The following is a 24830-nucleotide window of genomic DNA, read 5'->3' as shown; positions in this document are numbered from 1 at the left end:
AAGCGAGGCACCAAGGTCACACACCCTCTGCAGCATCAAGGCCACAACTTGAACTGAATAATCAGCTGTGTTGAACGAGGGGTACTACCTATCCAAACCCAGCTGCTTCCTACTGGAGGGAGAATTAACAGTAGTGTGCCCTGAGTGGTAAGTGCCAAGTACACAGTCACGGGTGCGGGGCGAGTCTAATTATGAGTGGTGGCCTGTGTCTGCTTCCTCAGCACTTCAGCTCCAGTTTGCCATCCTTTGGCAGAAGTATCTTCCAGTCTTATTGATTGTGCATGTGTGTGAGCATGTATGGGAGTGTGAGAGAGAGATTGATTTATAGTTCTGTTGCTAGCTCCTTGCGATAATTAAAACGCTCTGCCTATCATTCGTATGAGCTCAGTATGATTATTTTTATTGCTCCAGTATCTGGTTCCAAGCAATGTAAGAATTTCACCCCCCCCTTTCCCGCTCCTTTTGTGATGTGAAATGCCTCATTACTTAGCAGTTTTCTGCTGATTGCACAGTTTAGCATTTGATCTTTTTGTTAACCACAGTCAGGTGACCACACATGGGGTAATTAGATTAACCTGCCCCTCCTCTTCTTTAGTGAAACAATATAAAATCTGGTATTCTGTTGGCACATGCTTTCCTTAGATTAATGATCTTGGAGCTGCTGTGTGGAAATTTGCATAGCTCTCTACAGCTCTGAGAAATGAAAATGCCCAGCTGTCTAAAAGCTTTAATCAGGAAATGAGCATGAAATGGCATTGTTTTGTCACGGGCTTGGAATAATTTATTCTTGACAATCGAGTTATCCGAGATGGAAATGTATGTAAACATTCTTTCAACAACCAGTAAACAGGTGCTTTTTTGTTAAAAATTCAAGAATTTCTTTACTTGGGAGTGGCTTTCAAATCCTTGGTCCTCAGCACTGCTCGCTTACAGTTCATTCTATGATGATATTCTTTGTCTCTCCTCTTTTAAGTGGCAGTTTATGGAAGTTGGCCTTCCAGAGCAAGTGAAGAGAGCATATACGTGTAGGTGGAGCATGGCGTGACCACTAGGAGTGTGGGCTTGGCCCCAGGACTGCCTGGGCTTCAGTCCTCAGTCAGCCCTTGACTGTCTTGTCCCCTCTTGGGATCCACCTCCCCCATCTGTCAGAGAGAGAGATAATGCCCCCTATTTCTTAGTGTGGCTGTGAACACTGGATGAACTACTCCATGCAAGCCCTTAGAACAGTCCCTTGCTCATAGTATTCATAATTGCAAGCTAATTCCATAGTTTTTAGATCTAGGAAAATGAAGAAGAGATTCACTTTCTGTTTTATATGTAAGAGACCCCAGTGCATTTACATTTTTCCATTAGTTTATTAGTCCTAGAAGCAGTTGTGACTGTAAAAATTAACCCTGACCTAGACGCACATACTGCTGCCATTTATAGCTGGCACATAGTAGGCACTCACATATCTTTTAGAAGATGACAGAGCTAATAATAATGGCCATGATTTATTGAGTGTCTGGGGATGAAAGGTCACTGAGACCTCTTCCTTACCCCTGAGACCCTCACAGAGTAGCCGAGAGAGAGAGAGAGAGATCGAGAGTACAGGGGTCAGTGCTGTGACAGGGATTCCCACAAAGGGCCCCAGGAGCATGGGCTCTTCACCATCTTCAAAGATGTTAAAAAGATGGCAAAAATGGCTCCCAGACCTTGGATGGCCCTTCTTTTGTCTCCAAGAGCAAGCTGTTGACCTACCACGTGATCCAACAATTCCTGTGTTTCTGGGAGTACCGTGTCACGGGGTAGGTATGATGTTATCAGGAACATTTAAAAAATTTTCCGGAAGAGGCTGTTGGAGAAAGTGCCCACCCCTCAGGGAGTTCGATTTGAGACCTTGTGATTAACCTTTTTGAGTATAATTAACCAATCCCACATTGTTTAAGTCTTGTTATACTTGTACTCTGGGCACTAAAGTGAACTGTATTCTACCTATGGTAAAACTACAAATAAGATTTACTATTGCCTTTTTATAAGCATTTTATTTATTATTCTGGGTTGTTGTCATGACATTGATTATACTTGTATTTCAAAATTTTAGATTTTTTTTTATCATATGAATGGAAAAGACGATTAATGGGCCTGGTATGATTTTCCCCACATCTTAACTTTCTTATCTCCCCTTCTTGAGGAAATAGATGGACTGAAGAGCTTTCTTTTAAGCTTTTATCTGTTCATATGTATGGCCATCACTGGGACCCAGTAACATTAGGATCATTAAAACTAGCAGTGGAAAGGATATAACTGAAGTGTATTTGGGGACAGTATCAATTTCTTGCTTGTTTGCAGAAAAAGTAACAGCCGATAGTCTAATGATTGGGGAATAGTAAACACATTTCCATCATTACTTTTTTTTAATGTTTATTTATTTTTGAGAGAGAGCAACGAACAGGGGAGGGGCAGAGAGAGAGAGGGAGACACAGAATCCGAAGCAGCCTCCAGGTTCCGTGCTGACAGCACAGAGCCCAACATGGGGGCTCGAACCCATGGACTGTGAGTTCATGACCTGAGCCGAAGTCGGATGCTTAACTGACTGAGCCACCCAGGCGCCCCTCAATCGTTACTTTTTAAATTAAAAAGTTGTATGGCTAACACAGGCACACGGTACCAATTAAAAGTGACAAAATGTGTGCTTTCCCTGTCTCTCGGTCACCCTGTTCCCCTCGCTGGAGGCAGCCTCAGTTAATCAGTTTGTTCTCTATTACACAATGAGGCATGCACACACTTTCACACAAATGCTAGCATACGTTATTAGGCTTTCTTACCTAGCAGCATGTCTCAGCGATTATCCTTATTTGTACTTAGAGACCTGCCTCATTCTTGGAGAAAGTTGCATGGTGTGGATTTACTGTAATTCATGTAACTAGTTCTCTACTGATACTCATTTACATTCTTTCAGTCTTGCTAATTTAAGCAGTGTTGTAACAATTAATCTTGTACATACACCCTTTTGCACGTGTGCAAGCATCCTTGCAGTTTAAATTCCTAGGAGTGGAAATACTGAGTCAAAAGGCATAGGCATTTAAATTTTTGATAGATAATTGCCACATTGCCTCGCACAGAGGTTGCACCTATTTTTATATCAATTTATACTCTCATTGGTGAGTGCGAGAGGGTATCTTCCTCTACACCAGAGCTAAAATTATATTGTTTTGATTGTTGACAATCAGATAGATTTAAAAAAACAATTTTTTGCATCAGTAGCACTAATATAAATTCACTGGGTATCAGATCCATTGAGAAGCTTAATCGTATTTAGTATCAAGAAAAAAAATGAGAACTCATTGTAGTAAAAATTATATTCACCCCCGTGTATGTAGACTATAACTTGTGGAGAGTTTGACTTGTGCTTACTATCCTCTGTACTTATTTACCCTTTGCACGATACCAGCTGTGTGCCAGGCACTGCGCTCTATGCTCTGAGCACAGAGACAGTATTCTGAGAGGGCCCGGACCCTAGAGAGGACTGGTGTGAACGTGATAGTATGCCGGGTGTAAATGTTGTGCTTTTAGTAAAAGGACACAGCCAGGAGGATTCAGGTCTTCTATCCAGTGTGCAATGCACAGCTACTGTCAAATGAATCCCACTGTAATTTGCATTTTTCTTAGGAGTGTGGTTAAGTATCTTTTCATAGGGTTGAGTCATTTTTTTCTGTGAATTATCTTTTGCTATTTTCTGTTGGGTTATTGATCTGTTTGCCAACACTTTGCAGAAAGCGTTCTCCATAACAAGCAATGCTCCCCCACTTTGACTTTGGTTGATTAACTTTCTTTCTTTTCTTCTTCTTCTTCTTCTTCTTCTTCTTCTTCTTCTTCTTCTTCTTTTTTTTTATCTTGCAGTTGTAGTTTTCTGTAGTTCATCAGCCCTTTCTTTTGCAGCTTCCACATTCTGTGTCAGAGTGTCAAATAGTCTTTCCCACTCTGAGATTGTAAAATATTTCTCTCGTATTTTCTTCTACTGCTTTTAAAGTTTCATTGAAAAATTTTTTTAAGTTTATTTATTTTGAGAGAGAGCATGTGTGCACGAGGGGCAGAGAGAGAGGGAAAGAGAGAGAATCCCAAGCAGCGTCTGCACTGTCAGCACAGAGCCCGATGTGAGGCTTGAACTCATGAGCTGTGAGATCATGATCTGAGCCAAAATCAAGAGTTGGATTCTCAACTGACTGAGCCACCCAGGTGCTCCTTTAACGTTTCATTTTTATTTTATTTTATTTTAAAATTTTAACGTCTGTTTATTTCGAGAGAGAGTGTGTGCGCATGCGCAAGCCGGGGAGGGGCTGAGAGGAGGAGACACAGGATCTGAAGTGAGCTCCAGGTTGACAGCAGAGAGCAGAGAGGAGAGAGCCCGATGTGGGGCTTGAACTCAAACATTTATAAATATATAAATGTTTATATATTTTTGAGAGAGAGGGAGACAGACAGACAGAGCCTGAGGCAGGGGAGGGGCAGAGAGAGAGAGAGGGAGACACAGAACCCAAAACAGGCTCCAAGGTCTGAGCTGTCAGCACAGAGCCTGACGCGGGGCTTGAACTCACAAACCATGAGATCATGACCTGAGCCGAGGTCAGACGCTTAACTGACTGAGCCACCCAGGCGCCCCAGGTTTCATTTTTAAATGAGTAAATTTATTTTGAATGTCTAACGTTCCCACTCTAGTAAAGAAATAGGTATTGCTTGTTCAAGGAAAATGAGGTTCTGTGTGAATTTTCTTACTGTATCTTCTTCCTACTGCTCTTAAGCCAGATCTGCATCCTGAGAGGCGATAAGTTGCTTGTGATCCAGGGAACACCGGTTGTGTCTTTGTAGGGATGACACAGATTTCCATGTTGTCATAGCTTTCGGCTGAATTGAAAGTATTACCCGTTGTCTGTAATAGGTGTCCTGCCCATAACGGTCTGCTAAGTTGGCCATTCATTTGACAGATATTTATTAGGTGCCCACTAAACCATGTCCAGACAGCTGGTTGGTATTGACACCCTTTGATCCACTGGTAGTAATCTAGATGTTTAGCAGGGCATGGGCAGATCCGCAGGCACTGACTACCATGCAGGTAATTGCACTGTGCATAGATCAGGAAGTGGTGTTATCTCTTTGGGACACGAAGGCGGAGGTTCTTATCTTTGTCCGGCATGTGGCACTTCCTGAGCTACTTGCAGCATTTATTCCCATCCTGCTGTCCAAGCGCTTCTTGCCTGGGCCTGTGTTATCAGTGATTCTTGGGAGATAATACTGCAAATGTAGGATATTGCAAATATGTAGTTGAAGGTTTACATAGAAACATGACAATAGGTATCCTGTTACTTAAAAAGAACTTGTTAGCTTTGAGCTGAAAAGATCTCAGGTCTAATCTATGATGATATGTCAGAGCACTTTTCTAAGTGGCCACATATTTTGTTAAATGTAAGAAAGCCATTGTGTATGAGATCAGCGTGGTTTCACTATGTAATTTTTAGGGGAAAGTATGAAATATTTCAAGCATTTGGAAAAGAAACAGAATAGCAAATACCAGTGTGTCTACCCCCTCGATTTATCAAATCCTCATATTTTGCCATGTTTACTTCAGATGGTGTGTGTGTGTGTGTGTGTGTGTGTGTGTGTGTGTGTATTCTTTGTAAGTCTTTCTAATGAAGTTGGTGCATTTCGTGGTTCAACAGCATGGGTCTTTTTTTTATGTTTATTTTTGAGACAGACACAGAATGTGAGCAGGGGAGGGGCAGCGAGAGAGGGAGACACAGAATGTAAAGCAGGCTCCAGGCTGTCAGTGTAGAGCCTGATGTGGGGCTTGAACTCATGAGACATGAGATCATGACCTGAGTTGAAGTCGGACGCTCAACTGACTGAGCCACCCAGGTGCCCCCCCTCTTTTTAATTGTGATAATGAGATAGATATTTTTTTAGCGAAACAGAATCTTCCAGCTGAAGCTCCCCTAGTGTTCTGCTCTTGCTTTCAAGATACTTACTGTGTCTTCCCAGGTATCTTAAGATTTAGTAGCCTTTTCTGAATGGAACCAAGTGCTGGTAAACCAGTCTCTGCGAGCAGGTGATGTTCAGGGGGTGGCTGTTCCTCAAACTTGCCTTTAATGTAGGGGGGGGGCAGGCAGGAAGGTATTATGCATGTAGGGGGTAGGTAATGTGCTATTTTAGAATTCTGTATTTATTCAAAACTCTCTTGCAGTAGATTTGCTGTAAGGGTTTGTTTTAGTGATTTCCTTTTATCTCCTGCCAGTGGTAATTTTGCAAAAAGGTTTTCCATGAAATGGCGTAGGGGGCACAGCTGTGATCCCACAGCCACACCGGGCCCTAAAGGGAGTCTTACCTGCGGAAAGAAACCAGGTTTGAGGACAGGCTGATGAATGCCTCCTTCTTTTCCCCTGCCCTGCTTCTGCCCTGAGCTGAGGGGATCCAGCTGAGGTTCGCTCTAATGCAGAAGGAAGCCCAGGACCAGCATTTTCTGCAGGTCAAGGCAGTACTGAGCTCCCCCTGGTGTCAGTGGCAGCAGCCCGCTCCGTGTGCCTGTAATGTTGGTGGCAGGAGAGAAGGAAATATTGTGAGATGTGAGGAAAGCAGGTGAGGTGGAGAGGAAGGACCTCATAGAGGGAGAAGATCCACTCAGCTGATTGTGTCAATTAGATGAGTCACCCCTTGACTCACCCACTTGGTAGGAAGCATCTGGCACATTCCAATTGCCGGTCCCCTTAATGTTGATCCCAGAAAGCTTTCCAGCCCCTGAGATGAATATTAAGACATCCAAGGGGCACTTGGATGGCTCAGTCAGTTAAGTGTCCGACTCGTGATTTTGGCTCAGGTCAGGATCCCACAGTTTGTGAGTTCGAGCCCCGCATTGGGCTCCATGCTGGCAGCATGGGATTCTCTCTCCTTTCCCTCCTTCTGTCTGCCCCCCCACTTCAAGGTAAATAAGTAAACTTGAAATAAATAAATAAACTTAAAAAAAAAGATACCCAAGAACTAACTAGCTTTTCATGTTTTTGACCTTCTAGGATGAAATATTAGCACATTTTGATTTAAAAGAATCTGTTGTCCTCTGGCTTAAGCCTTCATATTGTTATTTTAAGTGGAAATAGCATACAGTGAAGTGCAGAGATCATATACATAAACATAGTTCATAGAAGCTTTAGGCGTGTATATGCCTGTGCAACCTTCGCCTAGACCGAGTTATAGAACCTCCCAGTTATTACCTTCCCAAGGGCAACTGCTGTTTGGAGATCTCTCACCATTGATGAGTTCTGCCTATTGGTAAACTTTGCACAACAGAATCATAGCATATGTGATCTTCTTGGTCGGGCTTCTTTCACTCAGAGTCCTGACTATGATGTTCATCTGTTTTGTTAGGTGTCATTCTTTTTTTTTTTTTTATAGCACTTGCTGTTTAATGATGACCATGATGACAGTAAATAATCAATTTGTATACTACTCTCCAATTTACTCTTTGACCCTGAAGACACATCTGTGATGGTACCAAAGCATTTAGCATTAGACTTCTTTTAGGGGTGACAAAAGAGCTGCTGAGAGGCTTTCAGTATTGTCCCCAAGGTCATCCACCTAATAAATGATGATGCCAGTACTAGTTGTTGTTTGTTTTTGTTTTGTTTTTGTTTTTACTCACCCGTCATTCTCTCCATTTACCGTGAAGGCTGCATCTCAACGTGTGTCAAGGTTGGTAGTAGGATGAGAGGAGGGAGGGACTCCTAGACTGGACCTTCATTGATGTTTTACTGTGGAGTATTTTGGTTCATTGAAAGAAGGCAAGTTTCAACGAGGCCACTCCCCAGCACCTGTGCAGTACATAATGGATGAGGGGGCTGAGGAGAAAAGAGGGAAAGCTAACTTCGCAGCCAGCCACATCCGGGCAACTCCACTCATTGGAAGGCAGACTATGCTGGTCTAGTTTCCAGTTGTGTACAAATTATGCATTTCCTTGGTGAGGCTATTGTTCACAGGCTGCTAAATGTGTCATGGCAAGTTTTTGCTAGAGTGGCATTATTGGGGCTTTTTGGCCTCCAGATGTGGGTGAGCCCTCTTGGGCTCTGATCAGTGTAGTGCTTTGGGAAACAGGAATGGTATGAGTTCTCCTCTCCCTTCACTCAGGTTGTCCTTGTGACATAGTTTGAGTGTTATTGCAACATTGATATCTTACTGATGGCCTCAGTTCTGCTGTACATGCTGAGTTTCACTGTTGAGGCATCAGATTTGAGACAAAGAGAAGCTAGGTTTCCTTTACCGCATAAAGAGGTTTGCCGATACCCTGATGATTTTGTAGTGTTTTAAAGCAAGTACAATCATGGCTGATTTATATATGTGGGGATGTGTGAATTTCTATAAGCCCCCATGGCCCACAATTCTGGCCCAGGGCGTGGCCTCTACCACTGGGATAGCAGAATCCAGGTTCTTAACAATGGTTGAAAATATAGGCCTAGTGTTAGAAAGTGGAGATTGAGGGTTGGGCTAGGGACACTCAGACCCAGGAGATCCAGAGTCGCATGACATGGATCAGAACCTCGGATAGCTCCAGCTAGCCGGATGCTGGCAGCTACAGGCAGGAAGGAGTCACTCCAGTGCCAAGTCCGCCCTCCTCTGCAGCAAAAAGCTTTTATGTGTGGATGAGAAAGGACTTCGAGGATTTGGGCCTCGGTATTGGTGGGTTTATGGATGAAACGGTACCTTATATTCTTGAGCTGTGGAGGGAAGTGAAAATTCCCACTGGAGCCATGGGTGGGGTGATTTTGAGTCTTCCTTCTATATCGCCATGACACTAGTTTTTCTTCAGAGCTGAGGTGTAGTGGGAGAGCCCTGCCCAGAGTTGGGTCCACAGCTCCCCATTGATAGCTTTGTGGCCTTTGGCTGCTCTTGCGTCCTCTCTGACTGGGTCTCACAATTCTTTTGTTTTTTTTTTTCAAGTTTGTTTGTTTGTTTAGAGAGAGAGCGGGGGGAGGGGCAGAGGGAGAGAGGAAGAGAATCCCGAGCAGGCTCCACACTGTCAGTGCTAAACCCAACGTGGGGCTCTAGCTCACAAACTGTGAGATCATGACCTGAGCCGAATTCAAGAGTTGGACGCGTAACCAACGGAGCCACCCAGGCGCCCCTGGTCTCTGACTCTTATATGCAAAAATATGTCAGTCTGGAAGAATAAAGGTTTTATTTATTTTTTCAATAACACAATGACAGTGTTACTGTGAGGAACAAGTGAAGAAATATCCACTAAAACACTTTAATTTCTATAAGCCTCTGCCAGTGTGAGGTTATGTCATTGCCAGCATCATCACCTATTTTTAGAGCCTACCAAGAGGACTCCATGACATCAGATGTCTGTGAAAGTCGAGGTGTTGTGAAAGAAGTGCATTCCCATCTTACATTTGCACAGTAATTGGTTCCATGGGGTCAGCACGCATGTTGGATAGCTTGAGCCAGAACCCAGGACACAGGGATTTGTGGTTTACTATTCAAATTTAAAAAGTTTTTAGATGAAAGGGCGTGTCCTGTGGTCTTTTGGAAGTAACGGGAGGATTTCAATAGGGGAGTGACAAGTTCATACCTTTGTTTTGGGATAGTATCTCTGGTGGCAGTGTGGAGGCTGATGTGGAAGAGGCCAGAGGCAGGGAGATATTATTGTCACTCCGGCAGGACTCAGAAAGAGTGGTTAAGAGATGAGCTTTGGGGGAGCCTGGGTGGCTCAGTCAGCTAAGCGTCTGACTCTTGACTTCGGCTCAGGTCATGATCTCACAGTTTGTGGGTTCGAGCCTGACGTGGGGCTCTGTGACGGCAGTACAGAGCCCGCTTGTGTTCTCTCTTTCTCCCTCTCTCTCTCAGCCCCTCCCCTGCTTGTGTGCTCTGTCTCTCTGTCTCTCTCTCTCAAAATAAATAAATAAACTTAAAAAAAATTGGCTTTGGAGTGAGACAGGTTGGGTTCCAATTCTGGCTCCTATTTATTTGGTAAGCTTCCTTAATGCCCCGTGTCTTGGTGTGTGCATCATTGGTGAATAGGGTTGTTGTTCAGGCTACAAGTTGCCATCCAGGTGAAGCTCTCAGAGCACATCTGTTCAGCACGTGGCATGTACTAACATGTTAGCTGGTGTTCATGTGTATGTGTTCTTATGGGAAAATATGTGAGCAGGGGAGGGGCAGCGAGGGAGGGAGACACAGAATGTAAAGCAGGCTCCAGGCTGTCAGTGTAGAGCCTGATGTGGGGCTCAAACTCACAAACCGCAAGATCAGGACTTGAGTTGAAGTCGGATGCTCAACTGACTGAGCCACCCAGGCACCCTGCGATTTTAACCATTTAAAATATACAGTTCAGTGGCATTAGCTACATTAACAATGTGCAACAGTTGTCACTATCTCTGTCTAAAATTTTTTGGTCACCCCAAACAGATATTTGGTGACCATTAAACATTGACTCCCATCCCCCCTCCCGCTCCCTGGTAACCTCCAGTCGTTTTGTCTCTATGAATTTGCCTAGTCTGGCTGCATTATATAAGTGGAATCATAGAATATCTGTCCTTTTGTGTCTGGCTTATTTCACTTAGCACATTGGTCTCCAGGCTCATTCATATTGTAGCATGTATCAAAACTTGACTCCCCTTTGAGGCTGAATAATATTCCACTGTATGTACGGACCACATCTTGTTTTTCCTTTCATCTGCTGATGGACATTTAGGTTATTTCCACCTTTTGGCTATTGTGAATAATGCTGCAGTAAATGTTGGCCTACAACTATCTCTTTGAGTCCCTGATGGCAGTACTTTAGGGTGTGTACCTAGGGGTGGAATTGCTTGGTCACATGGTGGTTCTTTGTTTAACTTTGAGGAACTACCATATTGTTTTCCACTGTGGTTGCACCATTTTATATTTCCACCAGCAATATACAGTGGTTCCCGTTCCTCCCCATCCTCATCAATACTTATTTTCCTTTTTAACAAATTCTAGCCATATGTGTGTCTTTTGGAAGAAATGTCTCTGTAAGTTCTTTGCCTGGTATCCGTGGTTTTAAGGCAGTATAGGAGGAATAGAGAGAAACTGAGAGGTTGAGGAAGTAGGTAGAGCCCAACTGGGTGACTGGTTAGGTAGGAGGGTTAACACTGAGTTTTTTAGCCTGGGTAAGTGGGTAGATGTGGGCTGTCAAGCAAGATAGCTCCCTTCTGTTCCAGAAAAGGTACAGGTCAGGGGGAAGATGTTGCGTTTGTAGGGGGGGCTGCATTGAGCCTGGTGTACCTAGATGTTGTACAGGTGGAGCCTACAGGATGCAATGCCATACCCATGTGTCTGGTTTCTCTGGAAAGATACAGGGCATATTTTAAGTTTTGTCTCCTCCCTGCTTCAATCTAAGAGGGAACTTAAGAAATGTGGGCATTGTTAGGCTTCTGTGTGTGGCAAATTTAAACAGTCATTGGGGGGGCAGTGGAATCTGGGATTTATGAACCAACCTCTCTCCTAGTGCTGTTGTCTTAGCCCTTAAGCACCTGCTTGATCAGGTCAGTCCTTCCGTCCTCATGGGGTGCTGCTCTGAAGCCTTGGGTTTGAGCATTCTTAGAATCACAGCTTCTAGGGGTGCCTGGCTGGCTCAGTGACTGTAGAATGCGACTCTTGATCTTGGGGGTGTGAGTTTGAGCCCCACGTTGGGTGTGGAGATTACTTTAAAACAAACAAAACAGTCATAGCTTCTAAAGCTCTAGTGACCACTCCAGTCTCTCAAACATTTGCACCTCCCTCACCCTTCCCCATCTGCATGTCTTTAGCAGTTAGTGCCAAGCAAATGCTTGACATGTTGCCCACGATGCACTGAAGTTTTCTGAATTAGTCCTTGGTAACACCGGATGTTGTATCACCATGTTCTGTGGTGTCCAGGTGGGAAATTTGTGTGTGCACAGTCCTGTCCACACTGCAGTGGATGGTGAAGTTTGAGCAGCTGTTCTACCCCAAAGAAACAACCTCAGGGGAATGAGCCCCATGGTGGCTTGTTTTTTTTTACTTCTCAAGCCATAGCAGCCTGGCAGCCATCCCTAAGAAAGCCACCCCTCATGTGGCTCACATGGGCAGTGTTTGTAGATTGTCCCCTGATGCCGTCTGCCTGTGAGGCTGTAGAAACCCCCTGCAACTGCTGTTCTAGCAGGTGGTGCGACTACCGAGGTGGGAGTCCGTGTATGTACACACAGCTTTGTGCTGGCTTGGCCTAGAACACCGGCTGAAACTCTCAACCCACCAAAGCGACAGCTGCAGTTACTGGTTTCCGGTGGGGCCCTGGTGAGGGGAGGGAGGGTGAGGCTGCTGTGAACTGAGCCAGCAACTGGGGAATTGGATATGGTAACTAACACTCAGGTGTGTAGGAAGCTGCCGGCAGTGGCTGTGTTTTAACAAGCTTTTTTTCTTTCTTTGTGCCTCTGCCCTCTACCCAGGCCGAATCTCAGCCCCCTACCTAATTTACCGTCATGTTCATTCCATAGAAGGAGCCCATCCACATTTCTTGCCCCATGTTCTTCCTAAAGAACACATGTCTCATCCTTGAGCCCTTCCTGCCACTCAGCCACACTCTGGGTCTAGCCCCATAGCTTTCACTTTTGCTCAAGTCAGCGTGATCATGGGCTCAGACAAGCCCAGAAACCCTCCACTCCAGACTTGCAGTTTGTGAGTTACTATCATTTCAAGGTATTGATGCTTTCAAAAATAATGATGTAAATTATTAGACTAATTTGAAATAATTCTATCAGCCATCAGGTTTTTAAATTCTGTATCTTTTTTTTTGTTTTTAAAAAAAATTTTTTTTCAACGTTTATTTATTTTTGGGACAGAGAGAGACAGAGCATGAATGGGGGAGGGGCAGAGAGAGAGGGAGACACAGAATCGGAAACAGGCTCCAGGCTCTGGGCCATCAGCCCAGAGCCCGACGCGGGGCTCGAACTCACGGACCGCGAGATCGTGACCTGGCTGAAGTCGGACGCTTAACCGACTGCGCCACCCAGGCGCCCCTAAATTCTGTATCTTAATGGATCTTGGATAAGAGACCCCCGAGAGCAAACTTTTCCCTAAAGGGCCAAGTATTTTAGGCTTTGATGTCCATTCCAAATACTCCGCTCTGCCATCATTTTCTAGTAGCCCTAGAAAATACCTCAATGGATGTAGGTGGTTGTGCTGTAATGAAACTTTCCTTACAAAACCATGTGGTGGGCTGTAGTTTGCTGACCCCTGGCCTGGACTGATAGTCTTTATTTCTGTTTGTCATCTTACATTTTTCTTTGTCAAGAGTTAAGGAAAGCCAGAGGAACTTGCTGACTGTAAATGAACTTAAATCATCTTCTTTTGGGTTTAGCATAATTGTCAGACAATGGTGATTTGGAATATATTTCTCTAAACCCTTGTTGGGAAGGATAGAAACCAGAAGGCTTTTAGCTTGCCTAAAGCTTGTCATTGTTCAAAAACTAGGACAGGCTGTCGCTTAGAGCTGAGTAGTGGCCTTTAGTATCACTCACTCTCTTTGTGGTCACTTGGAATGGCCATAGTCACATAAGGTCATGTCACCATACTGGACATTGTTTTCCTTTGTAGGAGTAGGTGCTTCGGTAATAAATGTAAGGAAAACGAGCTACAGCAATAGAGGAAATGGTATTCTTCAAGGCTCATGTTATATTGAGTTGAGGTCATCATTTCCAGAAAGCTGAAGCTTAAAATAATCAAAGAGCCATTTTCAAATTTCAAAAAACTATCTTATTTTCCTTTTGTCTTCACAGGAAATAAAGAAAGAGATGAAGAAAGACCCTCTCTCCAGCAAAGCTCCAGAAAAACCCATGCACGAAGTATCCGGTGGAAATGTTTTGCTGTCTTCCGAAACAATTCTAAGAACCAATAAGAGAGGTATGGAAACAAAGAACAAGCCCCCTCCCCACACACAACCCCAAACTGGAAACTTCTGGGTGAACTGTGTCAAATTTGGAATTGCTGAAACATTGAATGGCATTTGCCCTTTTGTTTTTTTGTATAAATTTGGACACACACACACAGAGCGAGTAATGATGTAACTATAATAAAGGGAACTAACAGAATTTTTTTTATAATGAGAAAGTAGACTAAATCCGTAAATGCTGATTTTCCTAGGACTTTAGCTTTCGCTCTCATATCTATTTTTATGGATGAAAGGTGACTTTAGAGAATGCTGTGGTGCAGGCTGAGCTGTGAGTGTCTGGCCATGTTCTCTTTTTAATTTAAGGGCAGGCTTTATCAGGGTCTTTCTCTCTACCTGCTGGGCTCCCAAACATAGACTGTGTCTCTCCTGGTTTCGCAGGCAGTACATGCAAAGATATAGCCTGTACATCCATCCAACCAAGGGAACGTTAACCATTTTGTTTCCCTGTTTTGAGACCTCAAGGCAGGTTTTCAGGTATTAGCTCCTGGGGGTTTTGTTTTCTCCTACATCCCTCCCTTGTGACACTGTTGTTTGAAATGATAGGAGAGAGAATATAAGATTGCAGGGAGGACTCGACTCACTTCTACTGTGGTTGCACAAGATTTCCTCGGTTTTTCCTGACCCAACCCTCTCTGTGCATCCAGCGGGGCTCACACTGAGCGTGCCCACGGTAGGGTAGCCTTCAGCTGCAGGCTTTTCACGGGCTTATTACTTCCTTAAAGAGAAAGAGCTGGTCGGAAGCAGGAGCAGGAAATGTATTAGCCAAGAGTTCCATTAAAAAGAAAAAAGAAGGCAAGTTTACATAACCACAGGGAAGAACAGCTAATCTTTCATAAAATTTAGACAGCATAAGAATTTGTCCAATAAACTGCCCATTGATCATAGTGCTTGAGACATTAGCTTTGTGTCTCTCTTCCTTCCTGCTTCTTCCTCTACCCCCTCCAGCTGCCCTGGGTTACATTTGCTTTTTTGAATTATTCAGATGAAGCATTGGCTGCAGGCCCACGCTGGTTAGCAGCTATAGGATTTTCTTTCTTTTCTTGTTTTCTTTCTTTTTTTTTTTTTTTTTTTTAAAGCCCATCGTACCAGTGCAGGGGATTTCCCATTTTAAGACTTAAGCGTACTTTGCTGTAAAACTGCAGCCATCCCCCAAAGCCCCTCCTGCATTCTTGCACGTAAGTTCCAGAACTCTTGAGGCCTGCCCTCGTCAGTTTCAGAGAGCCAGAAGTCCGTGTGTCTTTCTCCATTCCCACAGCTCGCTCGCTGGTCTGAGCCGTTCCTGTTCCTCCTCACGCTCCCTGGGTCCGTGAGCCAAGGACAGGCGGGCTTCTCCTGCCGGCCCTGCTTTCATAAAGTGAATAAGAGAATTGAGGTAATTAATTAACTAAACAAGCTAAGGAATTAATTAAGTTAAAGAATTAAGGTAATTATCCAGATGAGTTTGGTAAAAATTACCTGAGAACTTGAAATCAAAGAAAGAATAAAACTTTTCAGATAATTGCCTTTTTACATCTAAAAATCTGGCCTCTGAGGTCCTCTGCGGAATTCTTCATGATCCCGCAAAAGGCATTAAAGGGGTGGCCTACTGACTGATGTTTTTTTCTCAGGTCTCCACCTTAGACCTGCAGCCGGATTACAACCAACCTTTTACGCTGGGGTATTTTATATAAGGAATCTGCCAGTGGATCTGAGACTTGGGCACATGGAGGCATTCTGTAAATACGAAATGCATAAAATACCATCTTCATTCTGTCCCAGGCTTCACACTGACCCCCGGGTCACCTGGGCCAAACATAAATTCCCAGTTGAAGAGAAGCATTGTGTACCCGAGGCCGGTGCCGTGTTTGGCCCTGCCCCCACCCGTCATTACTAACAGTATCCTACTACTCCTTATAATAAACAGCAGGGTGGATTGATTGGCCTTGTCAGGCCAGATAAATAGTTCATTGTGCTGAGCTCAAAAGCTACATTTTTTCCCCATCTCAAATCAATGAAAAACCACTTTTTTTTTTCCCCTTAGAACAAGGATCAGAGGCTAAATCTGTGGGATGATTCTAGTTACTTGTAAACACTTCCGTCCGACTGATTTTTCAAGTTTTGTGACTTATTGTAAATGACCCAAGTCTTCTCCTTCTCTTTGTTTCTACCAAGCTTTGTCCCTAGAAATCTCTGGATGTTTTTATCATTTGCTGTTGTTATGGAGGGAAGTTGCTTTCAGAGTTTAGTAACAGACTGCTTTGTTTCATTAACATAGGATCCTTCTGAGAGTATATGAGTCCTCCTTGTGATTCAGCCTTGGACCCTGTGAGAATTTAATACAGTTAACACAAGTTCTTTTTCTTTTAATAAAGAAAGATCAAAATCTATTTCTGTTATGAGTTTGAAATTGAGCTATTTCATTGGGTCCTGAACTTGAGGTAGATGTCACTGGAGAAGTTTGCCCAGTTGTGGCCAGCGGTTTGGGACATGCCTCACTTTGTGGCAGTGGGGAGTGGATTGTAGAACCTCACGGAGTGGGATGAGTTTACCCTCCCTAGGCCCCTGTATAAGGTCAAGAGATACCCTAGGTTCGAACAAAGCTAGTAATTGCCTTGAGAAAGGGCCAGACCATGGAAACAGTTTGGGGACCAATTAGTTTCAGTTTTCAACTTTAACCTTTGCACATTTCTGCAGAGGTGACTTAGGGAGGTACTGGAATGACTCCATGTGCTTTTCATTTGAGAAAAAGATGTGACTGAAATTGAGAAAGACACAGAGAGAGAGAGAGAGAGAGAGAGAGAGAACATTTCCTGCAGATGGCTTGACAGCAGTCAGCTATACATTCCAGGAATTAGGGCATTTGTGTCTGCTCCCACTCCTGGCCACTTCTCTGGGCTTCACCCGAGACCTAGTGAAGGAGCTTTTCCTTTAAAACAAGCTTTTCCCAGGGAGCAAGAAGTCAGTTTTCATTTACACTTGCAGCATGGCTGTTGTGTATCCTGAAGTTATCCCAGACTCCAGAATGTTGACAAATTATAGCCTGAGAATCTGAAAAATTTTTTGGAGCCAAATGACATTCTCATGAACCAGACACAAAAAGGTTGTTTCCTTCCGAGAATGATTTATTCTTTTGTTTCTTCTCTCATTAAGCCCATTTGGAAGGCTGATGAGCCCTCCTAAATTGGAATATTGATGTATGGAGAAATGTATGAAAAGCATTCTATCCTTGAGTTTAAAAGCAAAACTGAACAAAATGGACATCTTAATAGTTAACAGCAAATACATTCAATACATACTTGAACATGAGTACAGAGGACTTTGTCCATTTCTACTTGAATTAAAATGAAATAAAAAAAATCAGTTGGTTTCATCCTTAGAAGGGTTTCCCAACCCACTTTATTCATGGGATAGGTTAAGTGTCCAGGCTGTGATCAATACTGCCCTGGCCTTCGTAAGGACCAGCTTGTATTTCAGGGACCTAGTGTTTCACTTTTGCATCATCAGCAGACCTCATGGGGAAGGCCACCCCTCCCAGACCCTTCCTGCTGCCCGGGATTCTGGGTGTTGTTCCCTCCACACCTTGACATGGATGCTAATGAGAGTTCAATAGCGCCTGTATACTGTGCGCCTGGCCCTGTGCTTGGTGCTGGGGCAGATCGGAAGACCAGAAAAACCCCAGCCAGTCCTGCCTGCAAGCACGTTCAGTCTATTGTATCACTTGGGAAATGTTAAGAAAGTGGTGTGCATTTCTTAAATCTTTTATATGGCAAGTTGGGGGTATGTCTCTTATTTACTTCTGTCATTCTGAATGTGAAGCCACTCCGTGGGTTTCTGGTTGGCTTTATGTGTCCTTGTTTCTATTTCCAGTTTATCATGAATTCAGTGTTTGGTAAGTCTCTATTGTATTTTGCACACTTATTCTTTGCTATTATTATTGTTATTATTATTATTGTTATGCTGTCCTGATATAAAATGTCTTTTATAATCACCTTTTTAAGTCGCTCTGCTCCTTTGGCATCTGCCTTCTGAAAGATAAACTGCTTTTACCATCTTTATTTAAGGTTTGTTGTGCATTTGCATTTTACTGCCCCTTCCAAGGATTAATGCCGAAAGATCTGATGGTCTTAAAAGATGTTATTTGTAACAGGTCTAGCACTGATGCTCCAATATGAGATTCAAGTTGAGCTGGTTGGGTGGGTTGTTGTGGGAATTGCTGTGTGGATATGACTTGGATTGTAGAACATGACTCTGTGGGCTCATTTGTCGTGTATTTAGTCCTTCAGACAGGTTTAATTCAAAAGTTTTCCTTAACAGAGGGACCAACAGCTGCTCTGCCTCTGGTGACACACTGTTGCTTTAAAAGTTAATGCGGAAATTCTTCAGAATTCATTTTGTGTGTGGATGGGCGATACATACATGCCCCTCAGCATAACACGGGCCCCGTGTTTGCCACACGGAAGGGTTCTCCATTGTGGTCTGCTGGCTGTAGCCAGAGTGTGCCTAATGTTTATCTTTCTTTTCCCCTCCCAGTTTCAGCCCTGGTCATTCAAGTCCCTAAACATATCTGTCCATAGTGACCTCCCTCCCTTGTCTCTACTAAAGGGGAAATGTGTTTTGAGCTCTCACTTCTTTGGCATTTCTTTGGCTACTTGGAATAACGTTCTCGAGGTATCTGTTGGCCTGTTAGGACGTGAGTGTGTGTGTGTGCACGAACATGCACCTGCTGCCGTGGAACTCTGTTGGCTCGGAGGCGGTGGCCTGGTTCTCTTGATAGGCTGTGGGCTCTTTGTTTGAAATGAAACTGTAAAGAAAGGATGGAGAAAGCGTGTCTTTAATAAAGAAAATGTCAACTCCTTTGGTTTTCCAGTGCTTTGTTGTTCAAGGTAGATGCGAGTCCTGGGAATTTGTTTATAGAAATAAGACGTTTTTCCTTTCAAATTTCCTTTTGAAGCAACAAATGTGAATTATCCTGGTTAGCTAGGAATCTGAAAATGCAGCATGTTGGGTCAGATTTTCTCCAACTCTCCAAATCACCTGCTGACTTTACCTAAATTGCTGCCTTTCATGGACAGGTGGAAGAGTAAGAAGTAAGAGAAGGCATTATTGTTGTATGTGGAAGCTCTTGGCTATCACTTGACTGGACTTTCCCGTGGGGAGATGAAAATAAAGCTGGCCATCTGGCAGTGAACCTGGATGGATAGAATTCGTACATCAATAATACATACGTGCATCTGTGTAAATGTATCTGTATGTGCATTTATCATCTTTTTTCCCAGGGGGCCTTCATTCTTGAAAGTTTGATAGTAAAAGGGCCATAAAGAGATCTTGTAAAGTAATTGATCCCTGGCTGCATTACTGACAGGTTCTACTGGGAGCCTGTGTTATTGGCTCTGTGGGACCAGTAGTTGCTGTTAAAGCATGTTGCCCCAGTTCACTTTCTTATTGGAGTATTACTGCCTCTTGGACCGAGAGATGGTGGTGAAATGGGTGGAAAATGCCATTTTGGGTGGGTGTTGCCATCATATATTTCCATACATTTTTATGTGTGGGTCATTGTCAAACTTGGTTTTAAGAAGTTTTCTTGTATTATATTTATCTCTTTTCAATCTCTGTGTCCTGGTTCCAAGATGTTAACACTAGAGGAATTAGTGTCCCATGGAATAATTATTTAGACTTCTACAGCACTCCTGCTGGGTTTCCACCCAAGTCCAACCAGAGGAGGAGCCAAGTAGTGGTTTGTGGTAGTGGCTCCACCTGGTGGCTATCCTAGGAAACGCCTTCTTCTGCCCACCTCTTTCTCCTGGTAGGAAATGCCTGTGGGTCCTCTGACTTAGTGTTCTCAATTCATGCTTTTCCATCTTAGACCCATAGCTTCTCTTTGTCCCCTTCTAATTTCTTTTCTCTTCTAATTTTTGTTCATTGAACTCATAGAATCCGTTTCTCCATCCTTGTCCCATCTGTTACACCCCCGCTGACCAGGATCATTGTTGATAAGCATTTAAAAAAAAAAAAAAAAGGACTCCTTGTAGTCATGACTCTAGGTGTAGGTAGTAATTTGAACACAGTATAAAGAAGTACACTAAAATCCCTGTAGGTAAGCCAGAGTCTCCTCCTTAGTAGCTCTAAGTACCCCTAACTACTTCTTTACTTCTTGTTGAGCCCAGTTTTCCTCAAAGGAGCAATATTTTATGACTGATGTTGTTTTCAGTTGTCAGCAGGCGGCTAAATAAAAAGCCAACTGACTTTGTTGGCTTCATTATCATTTGTCAGTTCTCTACAGGAAGCCCCTTCTCACCTGGGCGTGGGCCACCCACCCTTACTCCCACCCTGCCCTGCTCCCCTCTGAGTATACCACGGAGCATAAGTTTTCTTGATAAATATAAATGTTTCTTTTTTCATTATCTTGTGTTTTGGGGTTTTGTTAGTTGATGACATTGCAGATGTGTTTTAGCTACATTGTGGGTTAGTCTGAGAACTTAATCCCCACTTATGACTTTGTTTCTATGAGAAAAAGCATTTGGAATTTCAAACACTGCATCATGCATAACCCACTTGTAAATCTGACTTCTTACTTTGATTTTTATATTACTGGCCTGAAGCCCTAGGTACTTTTTAAAAGCAGAGAGGGGTGCCTGGGCGGCTCAGTCGGTTGAGCGTCTGACTTTGGCTCAGGTCATGATCTCACAGTCCGTGAGTTCGAGCCCCACGTCAGGCTCTGTGCTGACAGCTCAGAGCCTGGAGCCTGCTTCGGATTCTGTGTCTCCCTCTCTCTCCGCCCCTCCCCCACTCAACACACACACACACACACACACACTCTCTCTCTCTCTCTCTCTCTCTCTCTCTCTCAAAAATAAATAAACATTAAAAAAATTAAAAAAAAATAAATAAAAGCAGAGAGTCCATGTAACTGGGGATGACAGCACTTTTCTCATGCAGAGGAGTTTAAAGGTCACTTGGTACAGAATGCTGGACAACACGCCCAGCCCCGAGGATAGCGCTGGGCAACCACATTGCACACAGTGCTCATTTTCACCAGTTCTGAGTTGGACCTTGGTGCGCCCAAGCGTGTCTGTATATGGCATGTTCTAAAAGGGGGACTATTGTATATTTTCACCTACTAGAGAGGAGACCACGTAACATGTGTGGCATGCTCAGAATGACACCAGGCCAGCATTTCCCAATGTGTGTTGCACCGAATTATGGCCCTGCAAAATACTGCACAAAAGAGGAATGGAGAGACAGAGATGAGAGGAATGGAGAGACAGAGATAAGGAGACGAAAAGGGAGAGAAAATTGGCTCTCTAGACAAGTACATTTGGGCCACATCGGCGTGCACTAACACCCTCTTAGAGACTGACAGGCCCGTTAGCATATTGCAGGCTCTCCGATGCCCTGTGGTAAGGAAACCTGCTGATCTTTGATCATCAAAGCACATTTTACTGAATACTAGTTAGGACTCTGCTTTAGGATGTGCAGGACTTGAAAATGTAGGACAAGGACCTCTCTCAGCATCTCTGAGATCATCTTCAGATTCGACCTTGCACAGGGAATGTTAAAGTGAGTGGCGATGGCCATGCTGGCCCTGTGAAAAACACTGACGAAGCCTCTGAAGCCCCCAGCCGTGAAAACATAAGTTGGGCGATGCTGGGAGAACGTTCCTTGAATCTAAAGCTTGAAAGCCAGTCCTTTCGCTACGTTTTCAAGTGACAAGCTGAAAGGGATTTTTTTCTTTTGATCGTTTCTTGGGTTCCTGTGTCGAAGAGTGCCTGGGCTGGGCTTTGGCAGGAAAAGTGGACTGAGGGGGCTGACCCAGGGGATGCAGGGCTGGCTCTACCTGGAACTTGGGTCAGGATGGAACTGGTATTCCAGAGGCAGATTCTATAACGAAGACGAAACCATAGTCCTACACAGTCAGAAGAGTCCCATTGCCTTCTCTACCCGCTTCAATTGAAAGACAGGGAATCTTAGCTCTCCTTGACAACATTAAAACCCTGATGAGGCATAAAGAAGAGCTTCGTTCACTCTCTCCTCTTATTAGCGAAAGAGGCTGCCATTTCGAGTTCAGATAATGAGCCCACTTGTGGGGCTGTGAGGCAAATCCACTCAGCCTGCCATTTAGAGCTCTGGAATCTAGAATTCCTGAGGTGGCTGAGGTCCCTGATAGTGTCCCAGCCTTCAGCCTGATGCAGGGACTCTCCTGTTGGCATGCCAGGAAGGAGGATGTGGAACCTCTGCCCAGGAGACCTGAGAGGACACCCCTCTGATCTGGGGGAATGGACTTTGCTAAGGCCCACATGGGATTCTCTCTTCCAAAGAGAGGTTGTCCCGGGTAGAGAGCTGGTAGATTAATTAAAGGTAATTAATTAGAGGTATTGTATTGGGACAACGAGTGCCTTCACTTGTAGAAAGCCCTGGTAAAGGGGCCTTTTCTTCTGTAGCTTCCTCAGTTTCTTCTAATTACACCTGTTGATCTCTAGTCACAGCCTGGTTCCCCTGATGCCACCTGCAGCTTCAATTTAGTCTTTGGATTCATGGCTTTTTGTGCTTGTGAGGCCCCAGGACTGTTGTGCCCCGAACAATGAGGGCATTACCTGGCCCGCCTCCGTAACCCATGGTCAGGCGGACAGTGGGCCCGGCTGCAGTGCCAGGTGGACCACTGTCATTATCCCCCACCAGGAAAGGAAAGAGAACTTCCTGTGTGTGGATGTACATGTGTGTGTGCGCGTGCACGTGCCCTCAAGGAAGCGCTTTGGAGGAGGCCTGAACCGCTTGTTCTGTTTGTAGTTTTCTGGAGACCTGAATAAGCTCAGTGGTAGTAGGGCCTTGTTGCAGGAAGAATGGCTGTTGGCAGACTCCAGCCCCCACTTCTGTTGCACCCCCAAAGTTTCCATGGGACTTGAGGCAAGTCTCATACTCTATTTTTCCATCTGTAAAATAAGGAGACTAGGCTTGTTAATTCCCTCAGGGAAACTGTCAGGATAAAAATGGGGAAAGAGAATAAAGCTTGGGGCAGAGGGTGTGAGAAAGTGAAATACTACTGAATATAGTAGTAGTTGTTACTAAGAGTGGTAAACTGCTGGGAAGACCCCAGGATGTTGGGAAGAAACTACAAATTTATGGACACTCATAGTGAAGTGTTGTTTCCATGAAGCAATCAGTGATCAGATGCACGTGGAGCATTCTCCGGGGTAGACCATATGGTAGGCCATGAAAGAAGGCTCGGTAAATTTCAAAGAATTAAAATCATGCAGAGTATGTTCTCCAACCACAGTGGAATTAAATTAGAAGTCAACAACTGAAGGAAATTTGGGAAATTCACAAATATATGGAAATTAAACAGCATACTCCCAAATAACCAGTGGGTCAAAGAAGAATCCCCAATGGAAATTTTGAAATGTTTAGAAATGAATGAAAATGAAAACACAATCACCAAAAATTGCCTGCGTGCAGCTAAAGCAACGCTTAGAGTAAAATTACAGCTGCAAATGTCTATGATCAAAAAGAAAACAGATTTCAAATCAATACCCCAACCTTCCTTTTTCCCCCCCAGCTTCACTGAGATATCATTGATATTATAATATTGTGTAGATTTAAGGTGTAGAGAGTGATGATTTGATACCTGTATATATTGCAAAATGATTACCACACTAAGGCTAATTAACATGTCCCTCACCTCCCATAATTACCTTTTTTTTTAATTGTTGCTGTGAGAACCTATAAAATTTGTCTTTCTCTAACATATTTTACTTAGCATAATGCCCTCAAGGGTTCATTCATGTCACAAATGGCAGGATTTCCTTTTTTTTATGGCTAAAACGTATTTCCAGTGTGTGTGTGTGTGTGTGTGTGTGTGTGAGAGAGAGAGAGAGAGAGAGAGAGAGAGAGAGAGAGATTTCCTTTATCCATTCATCCATTGATGGACGCTTAGGTTGTTTCCATATATTGGCTATTGTGAGTAATGCTGCACTGAACACAGGGGTGCAGATATCTCTTTGAGAAAGTGATTTCATTAACTTTGGATATCTTCCCAGAAGTGGGATTGTCCAATAATTTACTTTCTACCTTAAGAAACTAGGAAAAGAGAGGCACCAGGCTGGCTCAGTTGGTGGAACATGTGACTCTTGGTCTCGGGGTTATGAGTTACAGCGCCACATTGGGCATAGAGTTTACTTAATTAAAAAAATATTAAAAGAAACTAGAAAAAGAACAGCAAAGTAAACTTGAAGCAAGCAGAAAGAAGGAAAAAAATAATGATTAGAAGTAAGTGAAATAGAGACTAGGAAGATAATACAGAAAATTACTAAAATGAAAAATTGGTTCCTTGAAGTAGTCAACAAATTGATAAATGTAGAAAGGAGAGCAGATTTCAAATACCAAAGGAGGAATTAAAAAGGGGACATCACTGGGGTGCCTGGGTGGCTCGGTTGGTTAAGCGTCCAACTTCGGCTCAGGTCATGATCTCGCGGTCCACGGGTTTAAGCCCCGCGTCGGGCTCTGTGCTGACAGCTCAGAGCCTGGAGCCTGTTTCAGATTCTGTGTCTCCCTCTTTCTCTGACCCTCCCCTGTTCATGCTCTCTCTCCGTCTCAAAAATAAATGTTAAAAAAAATTAAAAAAAAAAAGGGGGACATCACTGCCAATCTTAGAGAAATTAAAGAGCTTGTGAGGGAATCCTGTGAACAACTTATGCATTCCTGGTGGGAATGTAAAATGGTGTAGCTCATTTGGAAAATGGTCTGGCCTTTCTTCAAACTGTTGAGTGTAGAGTTACCACATGACCCAGCATTCTATACCCAAGAGAAATGAAAACCTATGGCTACGTACAAACGTGTGCACTAGTGTTCATAGCAGCGTGACTCATAATGGCCTTGAAATGGAAACAACCCAAGTGTCCATCAGCTG

The 24830-nt window shown here is 43.8% G+C and overlaps 1 protein-coding gene across 9 annotated transcripts in view; it reads left to right on the top strand.

The window, feature by feature from the left end:
* The window catches only part of SH3KBP1 (SH3 domain containing kinase binding protein 1), a 336102-nt gene that overhangs the window by 122317 nt on the left and 188955 nt on the right, over positions 1-24830 (top strand). For 8 of the 9 annotated variants that reach the window (XM_045472250.1, XM_045472247.1, XM_045472249.1 and 5 more), the window contains one exon: positions 13779-13902. In XM_045472250.1, the coding sequence (XP_045328206.1) occupies positions 13779-13902 (124 nt within the window). Of the gene's footprint in view, positions 1-13594; positions 13599-13778; positions 13903-24830 lie in introns of those variants that run through there. The other variant, XM_045472248.1, reaches the window with a different exon arrangement.

The sequence above is a fragment of the Leopardus geoffroyi genome, chromosome X, assembly GCF_018350155.1.
Source record: "Leopardus geoffroyi isolate Oge1 chromosome X, O.geoffroyi_Oge1_pat1.0, whole genome shotgun sequence".
NCBI lineage: Eukaryota > Metazoa > Chordata > Mammalia > Carnivora > Felidae > Leopardus > Leopardus geoffroyi.
Note: the sequence above shows the minus strand (reverse complement) of the source record. Positions and strands in the feature narration are given on the sequence as shown.